Source organism: Thalassophryne amazonica, chromosome 3, assembly GCF_902500255.1.
Source record: "Thalassophryne amazonica chromosome 3, fThaAma1.1, whole genome shotgun sequence".
Classification (NCBI taxonomy): Eukaryota; Metazoa; Chordata; class Actinopteri; order Batrachoidiformes; family Batrachoididae; genus Thalassophryne; species Thalassophryne amazonica.
In genome coordinates this window covers 65765499-65782875 of record NC_047105.1, presented here as the reverse complement: position 1 = coordinate 65782875, position 17377 = coordinate 65765499, and the positions used below count along the sequence as shown (strand labels likewise).

Here is a 17377-nt window from a genome sequence, read left to right as displayed (position 1 = left end):
GGTGTGTACAGTGTGTTTTATATGTTGGTTGGCGTTGCTGTGTATTGTGCCTTTCAAAAACTCTTTACAACTTACATTCTGAATAAAACATTGCTTCTGTCGCGTTATTTAACAATTATTCCGTCAAAAACCTCCGTCAAAAATTCAGCTAATGATGAACTGTTCCAGTTCAACAGTAGCTGAATGTTCCAGTTCAACAGCAACTTGATAATAAATTAAAATACTATAATAATCGATAACAATGCTTTAATCACAACTATTTAAAAGCTGACAGGCTTCTGACAGCAAGTAGTAAAATCCACAAGGTGGCAGTAAAGCAACACCAAGATTGCCAGCTACCACAATCCTCAAAGGGAAGAAGAGCCGCCGCAGGAAGTAGTTATGTTATAAACATCGGTTTCATGTGTTTGCTTTACTCACGCACTCATTCATTCATTCATTCGCGACTTCAACAGCGTTCAACAACAGCTTTTTACTGCCACTTAACGAAAGTATCGTAATTTTAGACTACGACAAATGACATCGCATGTATCGTTTCTCATGTAAGTGCCAATACGACAAAGTAGGAAGAAGATAATTTGTTAACGCTAGCTAGCTTGGCTGTAAGTTAGCGTCACAGAAGCTGTTTGGAGAATTGACGTTATTGTGAACATCTTGGTCGCATCGTCTGAATGAAAAGTGCAGTGGATACTAGTATGATCAAGGAAAACCAGTGGAACATACCCCCCAATGCTCCGGCGTGCATGGAGAAGCAGCTGTGCTCGCTGGACTACAGAGCAGGTAACAAGTTAAACACGTGGTGCCCACAGTGACAGACAACTTTACTTTTTGAATACGAGCTGCTTTGGTTAACGTTTGGATGTTGTGATATCTATTGTGAAGTATTTTTTAGTCGTTAAATGACAGGGTTTTTCTCTATATTGTCAATATATGTATTATCAAATATTAATGTCTTCACTTTGATGTACTCTCTGTAATCATGTCTTTGATTTCTGTTCTCTCTTTTTCATATATACGTATATGCATGTGTGAAAGTTTATGTACCATTATTCCTTTAAGTAATTAGTGTCAAAGGCAGTCATATACACTGAATGATTCATGTGCATTAAGACTGTCAAACAGTGAGCATATGACCTCTGACCATTCAATGTGTAGGTCGTCTATCTAGAATGTCAGACTGGTTGGCTGGAGTCATGATTGACTAATCACAGATGTGTATTTCTGATTAATGGTTCATCCTTGGACAGGAGCAGCACAACCTGACATTGTTATTGAAAGCTTAGGAGACAGAGCTCATATCAAAGTTAGACCAGACTTGGTGTCTTTCCAGTGTCTTGTGATATCGTCATTCCTATATGCTGTATGTAACAAGACTCAATAAAAAGGAGAGGCAATGGGCGGGACCTTCAGGACGGACGACAGTTCTTTCTGAAGGAGCTTCTCGTTCCTCCTCTCCTGCAGGATAAAGAAATTCAGTCTCTCCTGGGTGATCATTTCTGTGTGTGTGTAAACTTTTCAGGTCTAACTCTGAAAAACTCTAACATTAAATGGTTAAGATTTCAGGTTAAAGTTCACCAAAATCACTGTGTGTGTGTGTGTGTATATGTAGAGTAGAAATTGTCCCATTGTGAGCGAAAGTTGTACCATGTAATGCTCTGCTTTTGTGACAAGTAGTAGACTCCATCTGATACAGACAGTTGCCCAGTTCTGGATCACCTTTTTAAAGTCCCGCTATACGGAGCCATAATGCAACTGAATGTCCTTTATTGTGTATTGTTGTATTGGGTATTTGGATGTTATTTAGCTGAAGAAGTCTGGATGGTGTAGCCCTTCTACTTAAAGTGTGAAGCCACATTATATGTGTTGCAAATATTTGCTGGAACTGGATCACTTTGCTGGTTCTGGATCACGACACTCTGTGTCACTTTGGGGGCATTCCTGGCATCTGGCTGGAGCCCTTCTAATGCAGAATGATACACACTGTGCCTGAGAATGTGTTTTGAACACAAAATGATATATATTATACTTATTAAATGAGAATTTACTAAGTTTCGAAAGGCGCTGTTATACGTTTTTACGAGCAAAAAATGAAGTGTGGAGGTGAGATTTCTCCCGAATTAAAAAGTAAAAGCCCCCACATTCATGCCCATTCATGATGTTGAGATGACCCCCAAAGTGCACATGGCTCACAACTACAGACACGAGGCTGCTGCTTCAGTGATCCACAACCGGCAAATTTTCGCGTCGGAGATAAATGCGCGCAGCAATTAAACAGCAAGACGTAACACACTGACATTTTCTACCAGAGTAAGTATTTTCCCACTCTAGAACCAATGACACTGAATGTCTAACTCACCTTTGCTACGTCTTAGAGATCGTTACTTTCACACTTGCAGGAATGAGTGAGTCAGAAAAAGCACGCACACCACAGACACCGGGATGTTTTGATTCCTCTGCTGATCACAAGGATGGCTGGATCCAGTCGAGCTTGTGGTCGTTCGTAGACAAAACATCAGTCTTTCCATTGGTACCAAGTATTAGCTTATTTGCGCTGGTTACGAGAAACGGCAGCGCAAATACTACAGCAGTGATCCAGAACTGGGCAAGTGACTATCGGTTGGTCGATGATCTCACCTGATATTAGTCAGTCGCGAACATTTCAGTGTTGCTGTTATTTTTGTTGATATTTTATATGTATTTTGTCACACAATAAGTAATATTGTTACAGATATTTTTAATAAAAAAAAAATGTTCAAAATAACTGACAGCCCTCCACAACAGCTAGCAGCCACTACCAGCGGAATATGAGAGACAGACATCAGCTCAGCAAGCTTTTCACTCAAATCGACCACAGGCCCTAATTATCCACAACTTTTAATGGTTTAAAGCATCTTATGTACTAAGAAGTTACAACAATAATAGAATAGAGTGCTTTTTATTGTCATTATACACAAGGTACAATGACATTAAAAGACAACTCCCGTAGTGCAAAGGTGTAAAAGTAAATATATTAAAAAAAAAAAAAAGTTATCATTGAGAGGTACTGATCTATAGAGTATATTTCTGCTATAAAGTTTGACATTTTAACATGGATTCTATGAGAGCCTGCTACTTTCTGGAGCCAGCCTCAAATGCCCATTCAAGGAACTGCAACTTTTTCAACAAAAACAAAAAAAAGAGCAATCTGAGATTTCTGATGTTTGCCAGTCCTGATCCGGATCACCTCCAAAATTCAATGGAGTCCTCCATGCCCTAATATCAATCTGTGGTGCAAATTTGGTGGTAATCCATGAAATAGGTTTTTTTGTTTATTTGTTTGTTTTTGACATAATCCTTCAAAGCCTATACAAAGTGAAATCTTGCTCCGGAATCCAGATCCAGATCATCTCCAAAATTTAATGGAGTTTTCCATGGCCTAATATCTGTCTGTGGTGGAAAGTTTTTTTTCAAAGTCCATGCTGTAGTTTTGTCATAATTCTGCTAATAGACAGACACACAAATAAATAAATGACAGTGATTTTATTTTGTCACTCGGGAGGAGCTTGGAGTCGAGCCGCTGCTCCTCCACGTCAGAAGGAGCCAGCTGAGATGGCTCAGGTATCTTTTTCGGATGCCCCCTGGACGGCTCGCTGGAGAGGTGTTCCAGGCACATCCCATCGGGAGGAGGCCCCGGGGAAGACCCAGGACAAGCTGGAGGGACTGCGTCTCGCAGCTGGCTTGGGAACGCCTCGGGGTTCCCCCGGATTTGCTGGGGGAGGTGTGTGTGGATCGGGAGGTCTGGGCGGCTTTGCTTGAGCTGCTGCCCCCGCAAGCCGACCTCGGATGAAGCAGAAGAAAATGGATGGATGGATGGATTTTATTTTATTTTGTCCTTGGCAGATGGAACAACATAAATCCTTCTTGCCGATCTGCGTGATCTGGATCAAATGATTAACTTGAGACTAATAGGCAAAACTCTTTCCAGAGATGGGCTTGTCTATGAATAAAGAAGGAACTGGTAAGCTTGAGCGAGGGTCTGACATCTGTGCAATTGTTTGTCTTTCCAGATGGCACTTTGTTGCTTGGTGCCTCCAGCCTCACTGGCAGGAGCTGGCAGGGATCTGTTTGGATCTACAGTGACCCTGAACAGGCTCCCAATGAGGGATTCTGTAAAGCTGGTGTGCAGACTGAGGCTGGTGTCACTGATGTTAAATGGGTGTCAGCAAAAGGTGTTATTGTCGCATCAGATTCTGGTAAGGTGGTTAACAGTCGTGCCAAACTGAGTGCTGTCGTTGAGGAGACTTAGTTGTGGAACTGAATGTCTTTACCTGGTTTATGTGCAGGTGCTTTGGAGTACTGGGAACTAGCAGAGGATGAGCACCTGCTGGTGAATCGCTTCACCAAACATGAGCATGACAATATTGTCACCACAGCGAGCCCCGTTTGTGGTGGAAGCAGTGCAGTCACTGGCAGCGTGGACTGCCGGTCAGAAAATTTCTGATGTGCTAATACATACAGCTTCATAAGAAGAATTTTGTTTGCTTCTGTTTGAAACTTGAGTGTGATAGAGTTTACTGGTCATCATTCTGTCATCTTTCATACTATTACGTGATTTTTGACCTTTGCCTACAGAATTAAAGTCTGGGATCTCAGTCAGGAGATGGTTGTCACTACCTACAGTGGTAAGAGAACTCTTATAAAGCTAACCGACTGTAGTAAAAGGCAAAATTATAACTGATTTTATGCTTAATTCTCTGTATTGCATATTTATCAGTGATGCTACCTCTTCTGCTAATCTTGATTTCGTTGCAGTTGTTTCAGGCTGTGACCTTTGAAAAATTGTGCCACTTCTTTCGAGTAATTCTTCTTTTTGTTTATATGCACAGGTGTACATAATTTATTTTTCTGTCGAGTACTGATTTTCTGTCCACTACATTCATGTACATAAGCATATGATAAACTGCTATTCAAAGACGATTTCATAACTGTTGTATTGTATTAATTAGGGATGCACCGATCCCAATACCAGTATCAGGTATCGGCCAGATCCCGTATGTATTTACATGTACTTGTAATCATAAAACTGCTCCGATACTAGACACCCAATACCCCTTTAAAGCAGCGTGATGTCAACCTCTCAATTGTGTTTGTATTGTGGGTCGATTGCAGCAGCCCGTGGGCAGGCAGAAGTCACGGTTCAGCTGAACTGCCCACTTCGCCCACAAAGCGTTTGATGCTGGGAGGTTTTCATGTCTTCTGCAGTGCAGCTCCAAGTTGAAAGAACAGTTGACATCTCTCAGAGCGTGGTGACGACAACACACCTGCACTGAGCTTTACAAAGACATTTTTACGCTTTTTTTTCTTTAACCATATTCAGGACTTTTGGGATCCATTGGACCCCACGGCAGTTGCTTTCTCCATATTGTCCTCACTAAAGCCCTGTATAGGGTTAAAACTCTGTGCCACTCTGTGTGGGTCCTCACTAAAAACAGCTGATCCACACTCATTAACAAATACTAATGCTTGTCTTTTCCACCCAAATGCGCTTAAAGTGTCTTTCTGAGGATGACATGAGGTAAAAAAAAAAAAAAAAGAAATGCTGAAAAACGTAAAAAAAAAAAAATCCCTACTTGTCAGTCTGGCTGTGCTTTTTCCATAAATACGTTGTCAATTCTTCCTGCACAGATGGCAAACCAGGGGTGAATCCAGTAGAAGAGGGGATAGTGGAGGGGGAGTGTGCTTCTCCTCCACACCCCTAGATTAAAGGTCCACTTTGGAAGACAATTTTTCATACTACTACTAATAACTAATACTACTAATACTATAATAATAATAATTTTAACTATTAAAATGTTGAGGAAGAATTTAAATGTTAGAAAGAATTTAATAGTTACATTTATAAATAGTGTAGATTATAAATTATAAGTTTCACTGTTAGTGCTGTCAACATTTAAATATGAGGTCAAGAAAGATGTCTAGTTTGTTTTTATAAAACAAGTATTTATGTTCATTGAAGTCAAGAAAGGGTGACTATAAAGTCTGTATTGGCAAAACTGGTTATCATTTTCATGTTGAGGTTGTGGGGGGGTGTTGTCGGCAGCTGCTGAAAGTAAGTAATAAAATAACTAGTAATCTAATTTAGTTACTTTTAAAATTGAATAATCAGTAAAGTAACTAAGTTACTTTTTCAAAGAGTTATCAGTAATTGCATTACTTTTTCAAATTAACTGTGGCAACACTGATGCTCACAGGCATAAGTAAATTTGGTGATGGACAGTTTGTTTAGTTATTGATGTTGTATATTTTGTCGTGCTGAAGTCCACAGGCTACATTTCAGTGAGATGTCTGGCAGTGTCATGTTTAAGAAACACACGGTTAATGTTAAAGCACAATTTGTTGTCAAAAAGTGAAGTTACATGATTTAAGTGAAATGTTTGTAAATAAAAACAAAGCTAATGATATTGGTGGCAGTTATAGTCAAAAAGTAAGGAACAACTGATGAATAAAACATTTTCAAAGTCATAAAACTGTAATGGTATCATTAAGTATTCGTACCGACGAGTACCTAAATGTAAGTACTTGTACTCAGTCTGGGGAAAAAGTGGTATCGGTGCATCCCTAGTACTAATTTAACTTTTTACGTCTGTAGCTTTGCTGTCAGCAACAGCCACTTTAACTGCTTTCTTTGCAGTACCATTTGGAAAGTCATTTTAAGATGCAGCTGTGCAACATTGGTTAGCCAGAGTCAATTCTGATGTCTTAATAATGGACAGAAGTAGCTGGGGGTGTGGTTAGATTGTTTTTGGCAGCTGTATTGTCTTTAACAATTTTCTGTTTTTGGTTCAGCATCACTTACACTAGCAGGTCATTCTTACATCTGTATTGTATAATAAATGTGTCTACTTTACATCCATATTGTATAAAAATAACTACTACAGTTGTGGAAGTTTACATACACCTTGTCTAAAATCTATCATACTTTATTTTTCGCTACTGCCCATATTCCATTTTAACAAACAGTGCTGTATATGTAGGTCAGTTTGAATCTATATTATAACAGCCAAGTGGCCTCGGTGTGTGCGCGTGTTTATAGCTTTGATTGCAGCAAAACCGGGAAGAGCTAACATTTGCAGTTTCGTTTGCTTATGTATTTTGGGTCAAGGATAAATGCTGTGAAAACGGAATGTTGATGGGACAAATATTTTTTGGGAAATTAGCGATTTTAGCTGACCAGTAAACAGTTGATATTGTGCTGCAATGCACCATGGGAGTTTGGGGCTGTGAAGTTTTAAATGTTATTGTGGTTCATGTTATTTCAACAGTGGTGTTAGTGTTATTGATTTATTGTGTTTTGTCGTTCACATGGTTTAGTCAGCTTAGTTAAGTGTTACGTAGCTGCTACCATGAGTGAAATGTGTAGTGCTTTTAATGCCTTTTGCCACAGTCTCTGTTTGTCAAATTAAAGGCACCTGCTTGTAGCATATTGCAGAAAAGACAAAAAGTTATGTGTGCAATTTTGATCATGCAAAAACTGTAGAGAGCTAACATTTGCCGTTTGGTATGTTATGTATTTTGGGCCAAAGATGAATATGCCAAAGATGAACATGCCAAAACTGAACATTGATAGGAGTAATACTTTTAGAAAAGCTACAAGTATTAGCTAACAATACTGAACAATGTACATTGATATTTACATTCTGGACTTGCACACCAATCCAGCAGGGGGTGGTAAATCATCTATATTTTAAAAGCGTGCGTGATTTTATTTAGTAAGTTCAATGTAAGTACATAATATAATTGTAAATATGTTAAAAATAAATGGATGGCACAAGAAAGTGAAACCACAGTGATTTTAAGGACTATAAGCCGCTCCTTTTTTCACAGGCTTTGAACACTGCGGCTTTTACAATGATGCGGCTAATTTATGGATTTCAGAAGTCAAATACATCGGTTGATGCTGTCAATTGATTTCCTGAAAGCTGCGCTTGTCATGCGGTGTAAATTCACACACAGTGTAAATATAAGGTCTTACCTGTTCGTTTTAGTGAAGAAAAGTCCCTCTCCGGCATTTAGCACCATCAGATCAGTTAGTGGAGCCTTCAAACCCCACCCTTCCAAACCGGTTCTCTGTCTTGCCGCAACAAGTCGAAAAAGTCACAGCACCTCATCAACGTCTCATTTACCACAGGCTCCATCTGATCCTGGCTGCACGCAGTGAAAGTTAGAAAAGAAAAAGTTAAAATTACTCAGTTCTTCATGTGGAGCAGAGACACCGTGCGCACACATTGGATGACGTGCACATCAATATTTATGTGTAACACTTCAGGGGGAAAAGCATTTACGGTACGTATTTAAGTTTAAAAAAAATCTTTCTGTCTAACATCTTTCTGTGTAAATATCTCATGTTACAATGTGGAAATCTGCGGTTTATAGACAAGTGTAGCATATTTATGTACAATTTATTTTTTCTTTTTAAAATTGGTGGGTGCAGCTAATATTCAGATGCGCTCTATAGTCCAGAAATTACGGTATTTCCATTGTGTCCATTTAAAAGTCAAATGACAAAGTACAAGTAAAAATAATAATAATAATGGTGTCTATATGACAACAAGAACCTAAACAACTTATAAGTACATTAAGACAGTAAATTAGCTTTAAAACATCATGTAATTAACAGGAAATAAAAGGGTTGAGATCTTCTTCAAAAAACGTTTGAGGTCTAAGGTTCTAAAAACATTCTGGACTCACACTCTACGTATTCCAACTCATTATAAAAACTTTGCACAATTTCTTACCACCCTTGAAAAATGTCAGCTACCTATTTTATAATCCATACCCAATCTAGAGCCTGTGGATCCCCATGGCCAGCATGCTTGTTTCTACTTCATTTTGATGTAAAATGAATTTAAAATAATAGTTACAAGATGGAATTCTTAAGGAATTCTTTCAGTTTTCTACACTATCTCAGATTTTCATTGGGTCTGGTTTACTTGTACCAAGATGAATGCCTGGTTAAACAGCATGGAAGATTTCAGAAATCAATGGAATTAGTTTTAAAAGTTTCTGAACAACTATTTGGCATAATTTGGGGTTGATTATGGAACCTTTGGTATTGCATAATGGCCTACCTAAAGCACCAGTGCCTTCCTCCATTAACAGGTGGGGAAAGCTAAGGGTTCCAGTACAAAAATGTTCGATAACCAGAAATCAAGTTCCTTCTTAGGAACCATCTTGAAAAGATTCATGGTACATGAGCAACTGTATAGTCTATTGGTTTGTATCTTTTTTTTTTTTTTTTTTTTTCTTTTTGAAGAGAATCAACACACTGTCAAATTAAAACAACATTAGATTCTCTAATTCTTCCCTTGTGACTTTCTTCACTAAACAGAACAGAGCATACTAACTGTGAACAGCGTCTGCACAAAATGGACAAATAAATTAAAACTAGCACGTTGCCTGTGGGGGTCCGAGGGCTCGAGATTGGGTGTTTATAAAATGGGTAGCTGACATTTCTAAAGGATGGTAATAAATTCAAAGTTTCTATAATGAGGTGGAATGACATGTGAGTCCACAATGTTTTTAGGACCTTGGACCTCAAAAGATTTTAGAAGAACTCAACCCTTTTATTTACTGTTAATTACATAATTTGTTAATGGTAATGTAATGCCTTAATGTATTTATAAATGATTTAGGTTCTTGTTATGATTGCTGTGTAGGCTCTCAGTTGTCCAGGTGGTTTCCATAGTAGAGAAGCTTGAATCTTCGACTGGACTGGGTTGCTTGACGTGAGGATGTTTCGCTTCAAATCACAGAAGCTTCCTCAGCTAAAATTCTTGCTCTGGTAGTCTGACTTCTGTCCTGACTCTTGTAGAGAAGAATAAACCAGAAGCCAACAAAAGCTGGAGTTTTTACCAGACTCCTCCTACCGAGAGGCCGACTGCTATAGGCTAGTGACTAAATAATAGCTCTAATTAGCACCTATTGTGCACTCTCCTAATGATGGGATGGAAGCCTCCCCTGATGGCTCCCTTGACGACTCTTCTTGTTATGACATACACACTATTATTATTGTTATTTTTACTTCTATTTTATTTGATTTTTAAATGGGCTACAATGGAAATAAGTGTTTTCACTTTGTTGTGTCATCCATGTATTTTTAACCTATTTACAATTCTACTATGTACTTACATTGAACTTGCTAAATAAAAGCATGCACACACACATGTCCTCATGCTTTTAAAGTATAGATGATTGACTGGTCCCTGCTGGAATGGCAAATGAGTCCAGAATGTAAATATTAATGTCCATTTTTCAGTGTTATTAGTTAATATATGTAGCTTCTCCAAAAATACTAATACAAATACAACCTACAAATACACCTACAATGTTTTGGCAATGTTCATCCTTGACCCAAAATACATAAACACACCAAATGGCAAATGTCAGTTCTCTACAGTTTGTGTGTGATCAAAATTGTGCGCACGCTTGCACCCACAGCTTTTTGTTTTTCTGCAATCTGCTGTAAGCAGGTGCTTTCAAATTGACAAAGACTGTGGTGGAAGACATTAAAATCACTACATATTTCACTTATGGTACCAACGTGACACTTATGTCACTCGTGGTAAAAGCAATATAAGACTTATCTAAAGTGACTAAACCAATTGAGCTACAAAAACGCAATAAGTCAGTAACACTAACGACACTGCTAAACTAACATAAACCACAATAATAAGATTTAAAACCTCAAAACCCATTGTGCATTGCAGCACAATGTACTGGATAGCTAAAACCGCTAATTTCTCAAAAAATACAACCCCAATTCCAATGAAGTTGAGAAATTATGTGAAATGTAAATTAAAACAGAATACAATGATGTGCAAATCCTCTTCAACCTATATTCAATTGAATACACCACAAAGACAAGATATTTAATATTCAAACTGATAAGCTTTATTGTTTTTGTGCAAATATTTGCTCATTTTGAAATGGATGCCTGCAAGAATGGGAAAGAATTCCACCTACAAAGCTTCAACAATTAGTGTCCTCAGTTCCCACACACTTATTGAGTGATGTAACAGTGGTAAACATACCACTGTCCCAGCTTTTTTGAAACTTGTTGCAGGCATCCATTTGAAATTGAGAAAATATTTGCACAAAAACAATAAAGTTTATCCGTTTGAACATTAATTATCTTGTCTTTGTGGTGTATTCAGTTGAATATAGGTTGAAGAGGATTTGCAAATCATTGTATTCTGTTTTTATTTACATTTTACACAACGTCCCAACTTCATTGGAACTGGGGTTGTATTTGTCCTATCAACTTTATGTTTTTGCAGCGTTCATCCCTGACACAAAATACATAAGCATAGCAAACAGCAAATGTCAGCTGTCCCTGGTTTTTGCATGATCGAAGCCATACACACATGTGCAGGCACACAGGGGCCACTTGCCTAAAAATGTTTAGGTGTTTTTTTCCATGGCCCAGTTTCATCACTGTTTTAAAGTTGAACATTCACCACAGATGACTTTCTATATAATTAGTGTGAACAGTGATGTGAATCATGAATTGAATTGTGAAGGGTGAAGCTGTTGTACTGTTCCATCCCTACTGCATAGAGTATAAAAAATAAACTGGTCATTCATAGCCAGAAAGAACCATAACTTGTGTTTTTTCTTCCTCCAGCACACACACAGCCAGTCACCTGTGTTGCCTGCAGCCCGACAGATGATGCTCTCTTCATCTCTTGTGGTCAAGTAAGATTTTGATCATGAGTTGTTGTATTTATTTATTTATTTTTGCTCTCCCTTCCATTGTGTACTTGGGCAGTGGCAAAGTTGTTTACTTCTCTGTAGTTAAATTAAGATGCAAAAGTATGAAATGATGAAGGTTTGCTGATTTGGTTTGCATGGATATGAGGAGTTGCTGAAAGAAGCTGCTCCAAATACTCTTCAATACACACTAGGGTTGGGGGCACCTGCTTAATTATTATATCACGATGCCAGCACCTGGTGCAGCCCAGATGCATCTCTGCATATAGATGACCTCTTCATGGTATCTTGGATGAACTTTTCCCATGCCCTGTGAGAAAGGTGGACACACAGATGTGTGGCACTAATGATCTTGCACTGGACCACCCTGAGGTGAGTAGTATAGTACCAGCCTCCGGGACACTCGCCTCCCCACTTCGGCACAGACTGTGCAGAGTGGGAACAGATTAGTACTTGGATGGGAGACCTCTTCGGAAGACCAGGGGCTGTGTGTGTTTCTCCAGGTAAAACTGGAGTTGCGTCAGAAAGGGCATCCAGTGTGAAATGTGCCAAATCCAGTGCAGACCTTTGCTGGATCTGCTGTGGTGGCCCTGAACAAAAATGGGAGCAACAGAAAGTCAAACACTCACCCTCGAACTGCCACCTTATCGTGGTGGGGGAGTTTGCGTACCCGGATGATCCTATGTGCTATGTTGTCGGGGGCTTAGTGCCCCTGGTAGGGTCTCCTAAGGCAAACAGGTCCTAGGTGACGGTTCAGACTAAGGGCAGTTCGGAAGTTCCCATGACCAGTACAAAATCAAGGACCGAGACATCGTCCGGTATGGCGGAGCTGGGGCCACACCCTGGAGCCAGGTCTGGGGTTGGGGCTCGCGTGCGAGCGCCTGGTGGTCGGGCCTTAGTCCACGGGGCCCAGCTGGGCTCAGCCCAAAAGAGTGACGTGGGCCTGCCCTCCTGTGGGTTCACCACCTGCAGAGGGGACTGGGTGGCAGTCGAGGGCGGGTGGCCCGGCGGCCCGGTCCGCGCTCACAGCCCCTGGCTGTTGGGACGTGGAACATCACCTCGCTGGGGGGGAAGGAGCCTGAGCTGGTGCTGGAGGTTGAGAGATGCCGACTAGAGATAGACGGGCTCACCTCCACGCACAGCTTGGGCTCTGGTACCCAACTCCTGGAGAGGGGCTGAATGCTCCACTTTTCTGGCGTTGCCCACGGGGAGAGGCGGAGAGCTGGGGTAGCATTGCTTATTGCTCCCCAGCTCAGTCGCCATGTGTTGGAGTTCACCCCGGTGAACGAGAGGGTCACATCCCTACGCCTTCGGGTTGGGAACAGGTCTCGCTGTTGTCTCGGCCTACGGGCTAAGCGGCAGTGCAGAGTACCCAACCTTCTTGGAGTGCCTGGGAGGGGTACTAGATAGTTTTTTTTTTTTTTTTTTTTTTTTTTTTTCTCCTGGGGGATTTCAACGCCCACGTGGGCGGTGACAGTGAGACCCGGAGGGAGGTGATCGGGAAGTACGGCCTCCCAATCTGAACCCGAGTGGTGTTCAGTTGTTGGACTTCTGTTCTAGTCACAGTTTGTCCATCACGAACACCGTGTTCGAGCACAAGCGTGTCCATAAGTGCATGTGGCATCAGGACACCCTGAGCCGGAGGTCGATGATCGACTTTGTAGTTGTATCATCTGACCTTCGGCCACGTGTCAGACACTTGGGTGAAGAGAGGCGCTGAAACCGGTCAGACCTGGCAGGTCCAAACGTATTGTGAGGGTCTGCTGGGAACGACTGGCAGAACCCTGTGTCAGCGAGGTCTTCAACTCCCACCTCCTGGAGAGCTTCTCCCAGATCTCGGGGGAGGTTGGAGACATGGAGTCCAAGTCGACCATGTTCTCCACCTCCATTGTCAATGCGGCCGCTTGTAGCTGTGGTTGCAAGGTCTCTGGTGCCTGTTGCGGCGGCAATCCCCAAACCCGGTGGAGGACGCTGGAGGTAAGGGATGCCATTATGAAGAAGAAGTCCTCCTTGTCTTTGTTGGTAAGTGGGACCCTGGAGGCAGCTGACAGGTACCAGCAGGCCAAGCGTGCTGTAGCCCGTGCAGGATGCCATTAAGCTGAAGAAGGAGTCCTACTTGTCTTTGTTGGTAAGTGGGACCCTGGAGGCAGCTGACAGGTACCAGCAGGCCAAGCGTGCCGCAGCCCGTGCGGTCGCAGAGGCAAAAACTTGGGTCTGGGAGGAGTTCGGGAGGCCATGGAGGAGGACTGTTGGTCGGCCTCGAAGAAATTCTGGCAAACCGTCCGATGCCTCAGGAGGCGGAAGCAGCGCTCCACCGGCATTGTCTACAATGCGGGTGGGGAGCTGTTGACCCTGACTGGGGATGTTGTCGGCTGGTGGAAGGAATACTTCTAGGATCTCCTCAATCCCATTGTCAAGTCTTCCGAAGAGGAAGCAGAGACCGGGGACTCGGAGGCGGACTCATCCATCACCCAGGCCGAAGTCACCGAGGTGGTCAGAAAGCTCCACAGTGGCAAGGCTCCTGGGGTGGATGAAATCTGTCCTGAGTACCTTAAGTCTCTGGATGTTGTTGGATTGTCTTGGTTGACACGCCTCTGCAACATTGCATGGCGGTCGGGGACAATGCCTCTGGATTGGCAGACCGGGGTGATGGAGCCTCTGTTTAAGAAGGGGACCGGAGGGTGTGTTCCAACTATAGGGGGATCACACTCCTCGGCCTCCCCGGTAATGTCTATTCCAGAGTACTGGAGAGGAGAATTCGACCGATAGCCAAACCTCGGATTCAGGAGGAGCAGTGTGGTTTTTGAGCTGGTCGCGGCACACTGGACCAGCTCTGCACCCTCCATCGGGTGCTCGAGGGTTCATGGGAGTTCACCCAACCAGTCCACATATTCTTTGTGGATCTGCAGAAGGCGTTCAACTGTGTTCCTCGGGGCACCCTGTGGGGGGTGCTCCAGGAGTACGGGGGTCCTTTGCTAAGGGCTATCCGGTCCTTGTACAACCGCAGCAGGAGCTTGGTTCACATTGCCCGTTGTAAATCATACCTGTTTCCAGTGCACGTTGGCCTCTGCCAGGGCTCCCCTTTGTCACCGGTTCTGTTCATTACCTTTATGGACAGAATTTCTAGGCACAGTCAGGGTATAGAGAGGGTCCGGTTTGGCAACCACAGAATCTCATCTCTGCTGTTTGCGGACGATGTGGTTCTGTTGGCTTCATCAAATCAGGACCTTCAGCGTGCACTGGCGTGGTTTGCAGCCGAGTGTGAAGCGTCCGGGATGAAAATCAGCACCTCCAAATCCGAGGCCATGGTTCTCGACCGGAAAAAGGTGCTTTGCCCTCTTCAGGTTGGTGGAGTGTCCTTGCCTCAAGTGGAGGAGTTTAAGTATCTCGGAGTCTTGTTCACGAGCGAGGGACGGATGGAGCGTGAGATCGACAGACGGATCGGTGCAGCGTCTGCAGTGATGCGGTCGCTGTATCGGACCATCGTGGTGAAGAGAGAGCTGAGCAGGGCGGCAAAGCTCTCATTTTACCGATCAATCTATGTTCTGACCCTCACGTATGGTCATGAGATTTGGCTCATGACCAAAAGAACGAGATTGTGGGTACAAGCGGCCGAGATGAGTTTCTTTAGCAGGGTGGCTGGGCGCTCCCTTAGAGATAGGGTGAGGAGCTCCGTCACTCGGAAGGAGCTCGGAGTCGAGCTGCTGCTCCTCCATGTCGAAAGAAGCCAGCTGAGGTGGCTCGGGCATCTTTTCCGGATGCCCCCTGGACACCTTGCTGGAGAGGTGTTCCGGGCACGTCCCATTGGGAGGAGACCTCAGTGAAGACCCAGAGCACGCTGGAGGGACTACATTTCTCGGCTGGCTTGGGAACGCCTCGGGGTTCCCCCGGAGGAGCTGGGGGAGGTGTGTGTGGATCGGCAGGTCTGGGCGGCTTTGTTTGAGCTGCTGCCCCCGCGACCCGACTCCAGATAAAGCGGAAGAAAATGGATGGATGGATGAAAGTCAAACCGCAACAGCTTTGAAGAAGAAAAGATCATTTTAATACTTGTGTTCAACCAAACCCCGCCCAGTCTGTTTTTTTTTTTATTATTATTATTATTTCATTACCTACATTCTTTAGGATGGCCGTTTGTTGATGTGGGACAGGAGGAAACCAACAAAGCCAGCCTCGCGAATCGGTGAGCAGTTCAGTCTACTTATGTAACTAATTGTGCAGGTTATTTATTTATTTATTCTTTTGGTCATTTTTGTATTTTTGGCTCTTCCATTCAGATGTAGAGTCCCCCAGCTGCAGCCCTACGACTGTTGCTTGGTACCCTCACCGCAGGAGCACCATTGCATTTGGTAAGGACCAGCAGCAGATCAGTGAGTGACCGAGAAATAAAATCAGCAGTTTGTGGGTTGATTGTGCTTAACGTTTGTCAGGTGATGAGTTGGGACGAGTGATTGTGAAGGATTTCTTGGGAGCCGAGCCAGCGCTGGTGGAGAACATCCACAGTCGCAGGGTTAATGGACTTGCCTTTTCCACCCACAGGTAAACAATTTATGTGACAAAGTTGCCTCTGACTTTGGTGTGTAATTTAAGAAAAATAAATAAAAATTTTTCTTTCTTTCCTAGTGCCGCTTTGTTAGCCTCTATTAGTGATGACTGTTCTGTCGCTGTCATGAACGCTGAACTGCAGGAAATGTGAGTCTGCATTAGAAACACACGATTGGTCTCCCATGTGGCTCAGTGTGATAATTGTTTTTTATTTAATTTTATTTTTTTCTCCACTCTCCCTCTGTAGACAAAGAGATCGACGACACCAGGACATTGTGAACGGTGTAAGCTGGCTCCACAGGGGTTCAGACACCCTCACGACTATCGGCTGGGACCACCTTGTGCTTCACCACGCGGTTGGTCGAGCTATTGAAGCTTCCAGCGGCTCCTCTTAGACCCAACTGTTCCATCCATTAAACCTTTGTTTTTCACGTCCCTCTTGTTCAAGTATCCCTAGAACTACATATTTTCCATTTCTCGCTGCTCTACAGGCAGCTAATTAGTGCAAATGGGTATGTTCAGCCAATCACGAGCATGCAAAAGCCATACTTAATTAGGCTGTTCTCGAATAAATGAAGTCAAAAGGGTCTGACTGGTTGGGGCAACTTGGGGCAACCACTTCTTTGGTTTAGGGAAATGCTGTATCTACAGTGGGGAAAATAAGTATTTGACCCCCTTGTCAGTTTTGCAGGTTTTCCCACCTACAAAGAATGGAGAGATCTGTAAGTTTTATTGTAGGTACACGTCAACTGTGAGAGACAGAATCTTAAAAAAAAAAAAAAAAAATCCAGAAAATCACATTGTATGATTTTTAAATAATTAATTTGCATTTTATTGCATGAAATAAGTATTTGATCCCCTAGAAAAACAGAGCTTAACAATTGGTACAGAAACATTTGTCTGCCATTACAGAGGTCAGACGTTTCCTGTAGTTCTTGACCAAGTTTTCACACACTGCATCAGGGATTTTGGTCCACTCCTCCATACAGATCTTCTCCAAATCTTTCAGGTTTGGAGTTTCAGCTCCCTCCAAAGATTTTCTATTGAGTTCAGGTCTGGAGACTGGCCAGGCCACTCCAGGACCTTG

General features: G+C 42.6%; 1 protein-coding gene across 1 annotated transcript; it reads left to right on the top strand.

Annotated features, from left to right (window-relative positions):
• Positions 1-402: 402 nt before the first annotated feature.
• Positions 403-16876, top strand: wdr77 (WD repeat domain 77). Its single transcript, XM_034166599.1, has 10 exons — positions 403-780; positions 4047-4232; positions 4323-4464; positions 4612-4661; positions 11663-11733; positions 15871-15928; positions 16023-16094; positions 16176-16284; positions 16369-16437; positions 16538-16876. The coding sequence occupies exons 1-10, from the start codon at positions 672-674 to the stop codon at positions 16683-16685; spliced, it is 1014 nt and encodes a 337-aa protein (XP_034022490.1). The 5' UTR covers positions 403-671; the 3' UTR covers positions 16686-16876.
• The last annotated feature ends 501 nt before the right edge of the window (positions 16877-17377 follow it).